General features: G+C 40.3%; 1 protein-coding gene across 1 annotated transcript in view; it reads left to right on the top strand.

The window, feature by feature from the left end:
* LOC115819717 (hepcidin-like) overlaps positions 1–8,217 on the top strand; it is a 9,546-nt gene extending 1,329 nt beyond the window's left edge. Inside the window, exon 3 of the mRNA XM_030783219.1 lies at positions 8,128–8,217. Within this exon, the coding sequence (XP_030639079.1) occupies positions 8,128–8,217 (90 nt within the window). The remainder of the gene's footprint in view (positions 1–8,127) is intronic.
* The last annotated feature ends 728 nt before the right edge of the window (positions 8,218–8,945 follow it).

An 8,945-nucleotide genomic window follows, 5' to 3' on the forward strand; every position in this document is an offset into this window, starting at 1 on the left:
GTAGACTTTGAGATAATGATCCAAATAATCCTAAAATACTAGATAGCTTCATAAGACAGATATCCTAATGTTAGCTAAGAGCGAACCTAGGATGTCTGGCTATCTGGTTTATGGGCACAAACTACCTTACCTGAACACCAGAATAAATATAAATAAAAGACAAAGAACTTCCCAAACTCCCTCATTAACAAAAAACTGAGCTAAAATGGGGAAGAAAACAAATGGCACCCAACCTTCTTACGTCCTCCAAAAACTAAGAGAAAAAGAAAGAAATAAAGCTTAAATCGAAAATATAGTACATTCACATAAAACATACACAGACCTACAACCAACTACAAGGTCAAAAAGAAATAAGGGCATGGCAACAACAAAAATACAGTAAGTTTAATACAACAGGGGTTCAACAATGTGACGAGTGTCTGAAGTCCGGAGAAGAAGTCCTCTCACCATGACAGTTTGGCCGTGTTTAAATATCCCTCAGTATATATCCTACATTTTCTGATAACCTATCAGTCAAAACGATTTATGAGCCCTGTGATTTATGAACCCTCCCTCAGCTTGATCGACAGGTGTAAGGGACATTTGGAGTCCCCTGTAATGAGAGTTGCTAATTCTCAGAGACAACAAACTTCAGATGTGATGAATCATTTACCTTTATTTCATGCACATGGAAATAATATTTCATGTTTTGCATATTTCATGTGTTGGGATTCCAGGATAACCTTTCAGAGAACATAGGATAACTGATGCTGTTCGTTATTATTTGGGGAAAAAACATGACTGAAATGTCTGTGCGTCAGCCACTATGTTTCTTCAAATGGATTCAAATAATTGTGGATGGTCACGGGACGAAATTACCCATTCTGTTTGCAACATTGGACTTTGATTTCACCAAGCAGTCCTTTCATTTACTATATATGATTGAAAAGTGATTGCTACTGTAGTCGCTCCCACCAAATGAGGTGCGGGACCCAGCGAGAGAAAAGTCTGGTGTGGCAGCTGGAGTAACCCTGCAACCTATACATCAAAACGAAGCTTAGAACCTGTAGTTTTTAACCGTATGTGTTAATTTCCTCCATTTAAAACAACACAAAACAAACCAAAAAAAAACCCAGTCGAAAGTTGTTTCATTCACTACACATTATTGAAAAGTTATCGCTGTATTCTCTAGCCGTCCCCACTGAGTAAGCGCAAACTATTTTTGTAAAATAGTAATTCACAGCGCACTGTAGTAACATTAGCACATCAAGAATCGCGAACGCAGCAGCATTGGAATTTAAGATTATTCCCTTGAACTGAAGGATATTTTTCTATTTATTTTTGCTGTAAATAGTTTCTATTTCCAATACAAAAAAACTTTCGATTTTTAAAACATTTTTTCAGTTTCTGATTGTTCAGTGTCTCCCAGTTAAAGGGGTGGAGGTGGTAGGGTCCAGACAGTTCATAAAACTTAGTTAAAAATAAAAATAGAGAATGAGAGAGAGATGAAAAGTACAGTATGAGAATGTGGAAATATATGTCATACTTAAACATATGCCAATATTAAATCAATTTGATGCTTTGAAGGCACAAAAATTGCTTTGCCAGCGAATATTAGGTTAGAAAACACAACATTTGACCTATTTAACGTGACTTCCGGTATAAACCGTGCCCACTTCTGGTCTGCTATCCCCATACAGATACAGAGACAGATCATTTTGTTCATTGAACAGTTACAGATACAGATACAGATAATGATGTTTCTGTACACCTCTAGTACAGACACCCAGTTCACCGCTCCCCGAGTGGTACAGACTAAATAGTTTTACTCAGGCCTTGTCTTCTACATGACAAATGCTCTCTGTTCTTACACACAGGCACATCCTTGTAGCATATGGTAATTGTTCTAACATACAGATACATTCTTGCGGCATATAGTAACTAAGCGAGCACAGATCCCTATCATATTAATACTTCATCATGACGATAGTCATGAGGCACTGTTTCAGAACAAGTTGGACGAACTAAGGACTTGGACCCTCACACAGAAAAGGCTTATGGACTGTAACCTCATGTTTTTTACAGAAACATGGCTAAACAATGATGTCCCAAACAACGTGGTGGAACTAGAGGGGCGCACGGTCTTCAGGGCTGACAGAGCTGCAGTAGCAACAGGTAAAAGCAGGGGTGGTGGTTTATGCATCTATGTGTATAAATCATGGTGCACTGACTCTGCTAATGCTGACACTTATTGCTCTACTGATCTGGAATACCTGATTATTAAGTGCAGACCTTTTTATCTACCTCGAGAGTTTTCGTGCATCATTGCTGCTGCAGTTTATATACCACCGGATGCTAATGCTAAAGTGAAGCATGAAAGACCTCAGTGCCACTATTAGCAAGCTACAATCACTGCATCCAGACGGGGCCTTTATTGTTGCTGGGGACTTCAATCACTGCAACCTGCGTACTGTGCTTCCACGATTTCATCAAAATGTCTCATGCATCACAAGGGGACATAAAACCTTGGATCATGTCTACACAAATGTGGCTACAAAGCCACTCCCCTGAGCTTACAGCTCAGCCAGGGCCAACCTGAGGAGGGGAATCTCCCAAGCGAAATACAAATACAAACACAGGATCGAGAAGCACTTCAACTCCTCGGACACCCAGCGCATGTGGCAGGGCATACAGACCATCACGGACTACAAACCACCCAGTACTGTGCCCCCATCCAGCTCGGCCTCCCTCCCTGTCTAGCTCAACCACTTCTACGCTCGCTTTGACCAGGAAAATAAGGAGGTCACCCTCAAAGCGGATCTCTCCCCCTGGTGAACTGCCTCTCTCACTTTCCAGCTCTGTGCCACCCTGAGCAGGGTGAATGCACGGAAAGCAGCTGGTCCAGATGGAATACCTGTGCTCAGAGTCTGTGCAGGGCAGCTGGCTGGGGTCTTCACGGACATTTTCAAGACTGCCACCATCGTGCCGGTTCCAAAGCGCTCCACTGCAACGGCCTTGAATGACTTCCGCACAGTTGCACTCACCCCCATCATTGCAAAGTGCTTTGAGAGACTGGTTCTAACTCATCTCACCTGGTCCCTGAACTCCTCCATCCTCATCAAAAAGGCACAACAGCGGCTTTACTTCCTGCGGAGCCTTAAGAAAGCTCATCTGTGTTCCAAGATACTGGTGGGCTTTTACCGCTGTACCATTGAGAGCACATTCACCAACTGCATCTCAGTGTGGTATGGCAATTGCTCCTCAGCAGACCGTAAAGCACTCCAGCGGGTGGTGAAAACTGCCCAATGGATCACCGGCACCCAACTGCCCACCACTGGGAACATTTACACTAAACGCTGCCTGGGCCAGGTGAAAAGCATCATCAAGGATGCATCCCACCCTAACCACGGACTCTTTACCCTCCTCCGATCTGGCAGGCGTTACAAGAGCCTCCGCTCCCGCACCAGCCGGCTCAGGAAGAGCTTCTTTCATGAGGCTGTGACCCTGCTGAACTCCACACCACACTCCACTGCACTATCTGTATTGTGGGGCCTAGCTGAATACTTTGACTGCCACCAGACCTCTCTGGTCTCTTAGTGAGGTGTAGTGGTAAAATACGATCACAGGTATATATTTTGTTAAGTGAATGGAATGTGTGGACATACTTTTCATCTTGTGTTACACTTCTCTCACTCAAACACTGGTTTATCAACCAAGCTCTCACACACCTGCCCCACTGTTTTAGAGAGCTCTCATTATCTATGGGCGTCAAGGCCGAAGGCCCTTGGCTGCACGGGTATATCTGTGTGTGTGTGAGACCTTGTTGTCAGTCTTCCACCATCAAGACTCCATCTGGGTGCCTCTCTGATGACCTCCTCTCTGCTTTTGCTGTATACTCTACCTTTTGTTCAATAAAGACAAAAGAGCTACCTTAAGTCATCGTCGTGCCTGTTTATTATTTTCAACACTTTTAAAAAACATTGATGCCCAACAGTACTATATGCACTGTTTTCTGCTCTTTTACACTGGCTTTACCTCTCATGCTGTTCAGAGTACCCTATTTAAACTGTACATACAACATACTGTAAATAGTTTGTCTATTATGTATATTCAACCCATACATATACACTCGTCTGTCTGCTCTGTCAGCTTCACCTCTGTGTATAACATAATTAATATATATATATACATGTACATATCTGTATATATTGCTCACCACTGTCTATAATGCTGTACATACTGTAAGATATAGCATCACTTACTGCAGTACTCACTATACCTGCACTTATCTGTAAATAATACTATGCTTTGCACTTCTGGTTAGATGCTACTGCATTTCATTGGCTTTGTACCTGTACTCTGCACAATGACAATAAAGTTGAATCTAATCTAATCTAATCTAAATTGCCCCATAGGTGTAAGTGTCTGTATGTCTTGCACATTTCATTCCCTGCTAATGACTGGAGTTTGTTTAGAAACAAACTTCAGAGAGACCATAAAGTCCCTGGTTTAGACAGTGTCTACAACGCTGCGTGGAATAGTGTGGCACTGCGAAAAAGCTAACACATATTTGCTAATCGCCTTGAAAAGGGTCCTGATGATCCTGATGTTGAGAGGATCATGCATGACCTAAAAGTTATGTTTTTTTGGAAAGACATGCCTGTTCTACGTGATGTTTTTAAAAAGACAGACAGGTTGTTCAAATGGGGTGATGCTTTGGATAGATACCAAGACATTAAAAGTAAAACTTTTGTGGGGGTCCAATGTCAATTACCAGAGCACTTTGAAAAGGTACAAAACTTTCAGCCCTTCTAATCTTACGGAACATTCATCTTACTTGAGACATTTGTGTGTTGATCACTATTCACCTGTTAAATCCACAAAATAGTTTTGTAATAACTAACCATTACAAAGAAAATCACAGACTGTTCTCAGTTTCATTCAGTCAGTCAGTCAGTCAGTCAGTCAGTCATTCAGTCAGTCAGTCAGTCAGTCAGTCATTCATTCAGTCTCATTTACTGGCCCTTGTTTTTTTGGGGACACCTTACCAAGACCATGACCTTATGGACCATGACCTTCCCTGCTGCAGCCCACAAATCAAAAGCTTGATAAACACGTTCTTCTTCTAGTTTAAAATGCGGATCACTGCCACACAAGCGGACACACAAGCACCTACCGAAGCAGAGTGTACGCTCGCTCTTTAACATACAAACAAATATAGCTATTGGACGTTGCGGAAATGGTCATTGTTGTGGGATATACAAAAAATTCTGGTAAAATAAAACAGTCAGGTGAATTGGAGATACCAATAGGTGTGAATGTCTGTGTGTCTTGCACATTTCTTGCACATCATTGATTGAATAGCAAAGCCTGCAACACATTGCTGAGACCAGAAGTTGTAGGCTGTGCTATTCAATCAATTCCACCACACACTCTTATACTCCTACTCTTCTATTATATTTTTATATTTCTACGGTTCTGTACATTCTCTTTATTGCTCATGTACATATATATTCCCTTATATATCTCCCTATATTACCCCCATATATACCTTTATTGTTGTTCCATTATTATTATTTTTATTTAACTACTACATTTGCAAGCTGAGCTGGCCCCCGAGCCCAAGAATTTCATTGATGATAATGATGTCCACATTGTTATCTAGTAAATGACAATAAAACTTGAAACTTGAACTTGAAACAATGATCAACAATCACAAGGCACGAACAAAAAGTCAGGTGTTAAGTGTTGTTTTGATACAAACCATTCATTTCAGTTGGATGTTTGCCAAAGTCAGGCTCAGGGAAACTATTGAACATCAATTCTCTGTTGACCCTTCCTTCTTGGGCACATCTTAGTGTGCATCTAAAGGTCTGAAAGCACCTATAGATGCAGGTTGAAGATAAACTTTTATTTGAACTTAAACCATGATAGGAACTAGAATAAACTCATTATTACTGTATCAAGCACACAAAGGAAATTGCAGCCACTAAGAACTGAATTCAGACTGCATGTTCAAAACACCAGCAATTTAACTGTGGGTCCAAAGGATCGAGGCCTTACTAAGGTGTGCCCAAGAAAGAAGGGTCAACAGAGAATTAATGTTCAATAGTTTCCCGGAGCCTGACTTTGGCAAACATACAACTGAAACCAATGGTTTTTATCAAAACAACACTGAACACTTGACTTTTTGTTTGTGCCTTGTGAATGCTGATCATTGATTGAATAGTACAGCCTACAACTTCTGGTCTCAGCAATGTGCTGCAGGCTGCAGGTTGTGCAAGACAAACAGACATTCACACCTTGGGGCAATTAAGTATCTCCAATTCACCTGACTATTTTTTTTTCCCCCAGTATTGTGTATCCCACAACAATGACCATTTCTGCAACGTCCAATAGCTATATTTGTTTGTACGTTAAAGAGGGAGGTCAGTCTTTTGGATTGTGAGACACAGGCGGCTGCAGGAGGAGCTCAATACCATACAAAGCATTGTGTTATAGCATTTTACGATCACTCATCCTCACCCACACACATACACACACACACACACACACACACACACACACACACAAACCATCATTTTACAATCACTTATCCTCACCCACACACACACACATATGCATGTACATATGCACACAATCACACAATGACAAACACCAGCATATGCACACCAATGCGCACATTACTCATACTCACACATGTTCCCACACCAAAAACATTGCTATTCTCATCACAGAAAAAGTAAAAAAAAAAAGTCCAAAATGCAAAATTACACACTACACGCAAGAGCACTTTAATTTATCAAGTTACCACATTACCATTTGAATCATTTCTCCCCCTTAAATTACATACTGCACTGAAGTCAATACTGCAGAAATTCCTACAAAGAATGGACGATGAATGAAAGAGTGCATGAGATGGCAAATGACTGAGTGAGTGAGTGAATGAATGAGTGAATGAGTGAAGAGTGAGTGAATGAGTAAGTGAGTGAGTGATTGAGTGAATAACAATGAATTATCAGTAAGGTGAATGATCAGTAACGGGAAAAGCGGGAGGCAGGTCAGGGGGGTGTGGAGGAAGCAGACGGCCTGAAGTCAACATAAATAGCAGCACCCCAGTCCCTCAGTCAGTCAGCAGTCAAACAGCAGAAATACAGAGAAGACCATTGTGAAGAACCGTGGAACAAAAGACCTGAAAGACAGATCATCATCACCATCAAACTCACCTTCAAACAAACTCTGAAAGCGCTCAATCAGGACTGGAAACTCACAGCATCCTAACATCAACAAAAAAGAAGTACATTAGCGTGTGTCTTGCTGCCACAGTTATCATTGCTTACCTTTGTATCTTGGAGACATCAGCTGTTCCTCTCTCTGAGGTAAGTTTTACAGTCTATACCAGACAATGTTTGGAGACTGGGCTTAAATTGAGATGGTTATTACTGCAGCCAAGTTGCTGCCATCACTGTCAAGTTAGTATTGGCTAAAACAGCTATTATTCTTTTCCAACATACGATTCACTCTTTTCCAGACACAGGTGGATGAACCAAGCAACAATGAAGCCCTGCCTGAGATGGAATTAACTGAGACATCACAGGGGCTGCCTTCAGTAAGACACTATTCCCCAAGAGAAAAATAAGTTAATTAGTCCTTAAACCTTATTAAATAAGTTGTACATAGTAGCCATGATATGTTATTGCTATAAGGTAGCTAAAATAATAATAATAATAATAATAATAATAATAATAATAATAATAATAATAATAATAATAACAGGTGGATGAACCAAGCAACAGTGAAGTCCTGCCTGAGATGGAATTAACTGAGACATCAGAGGGGCTGCCTTCGGTAAGACACTATTTTCCAAGAGACAAATAACAAGTTAATTAGTCCTAAAGCCCACTAAAAAAGTTATACATAGCAGCCATGATATGCTATTGTAATAAGGTAGCTAATATAATAATAATAATAATAATAATAATAATAATAATAATAATAATAATAATAATAACAAAGGCGAAGGAGAAGGACAGCAATGACGATGATGATGATGATGATAACAATGATAATGATCTCCTCTCTCTCTCCGTCTCACACACACACACACACACACACACAAAGAAACAAACACATATACACCATTCACAGTACTTCAGAGTGAACCAGAGCCGTCGTTGCCGGATCTGTTGCAGCTGCTGCCCCGGCATGCGAGGCTGTGGAATGTGCTGCAGATGGTAACTCCCTTGGAACAATCTTCCATGGTACAAGGCCTGAAAGCAGGAGCGTCGGAGATATCCCCAATTTTTTTTAGTTTTTCCCATAAAAAAATAAAAAAAAAATGAAAAAAGTATATCTTATTGTGTATGTTTCTCGATTTATGCAAATCATAAAATCTTACAACAATGACAACGTTATGTCAGAGAATTTCTGGTTATGATTAGAAGTGTGAAGTGTCAAACCATCAAGCAACATGTTTCCTTTCTGCGTCCTGTCATTCCAAGAATGTAAGTGTTGTATTGCAGGGTCACACCTGGTAGACTTTAAGATAATGATCCAAATAATCCTAAAATACTAGATAGCTTCATAAGACAGATATCCTAAATTAGCGTTCTTGCTCCTGGCATGAGTGCCTACCTAATGTTAGCTATGAGCAAACCTAGGATGCCTGGCTATCTGGTTTATGGGCACAAACTACCTTACCTGAACACCAGAATAAATATAAATAAAAGACAAAGAACTTCCCAAACTCCCTCATTAACAAAAAACTGAGCTAAAATGGGGAAGAAAACAAATGGCACCCAACCTTCTTACGTCCTCCAAAAACTAAGAGAAAAAGAAAGAAATAAAGCTTAAATCGAAAATATAGTACATTCACATAAAACATACACAGACCTACAACCAACTACAAGGTCAAAAAGAAATAAGGGGATGGCAACAATAAAAATACAGTAAGTTTAATACAACAG

This window comes from Chanos chanos, chromosome 8 (assembly GCF_902362185.1).
Source record: "Chanos chanos chromosome 8, fChaCha1.1, whole genome shotgun sequence".
NCBI classification, from domain to species: domain Eukaryota; kingdom Metazoa; phylum Chordata; class Actinopteri; order Gonorynchiformes; family Chanidae; genus Chanos; species Chanos chanos.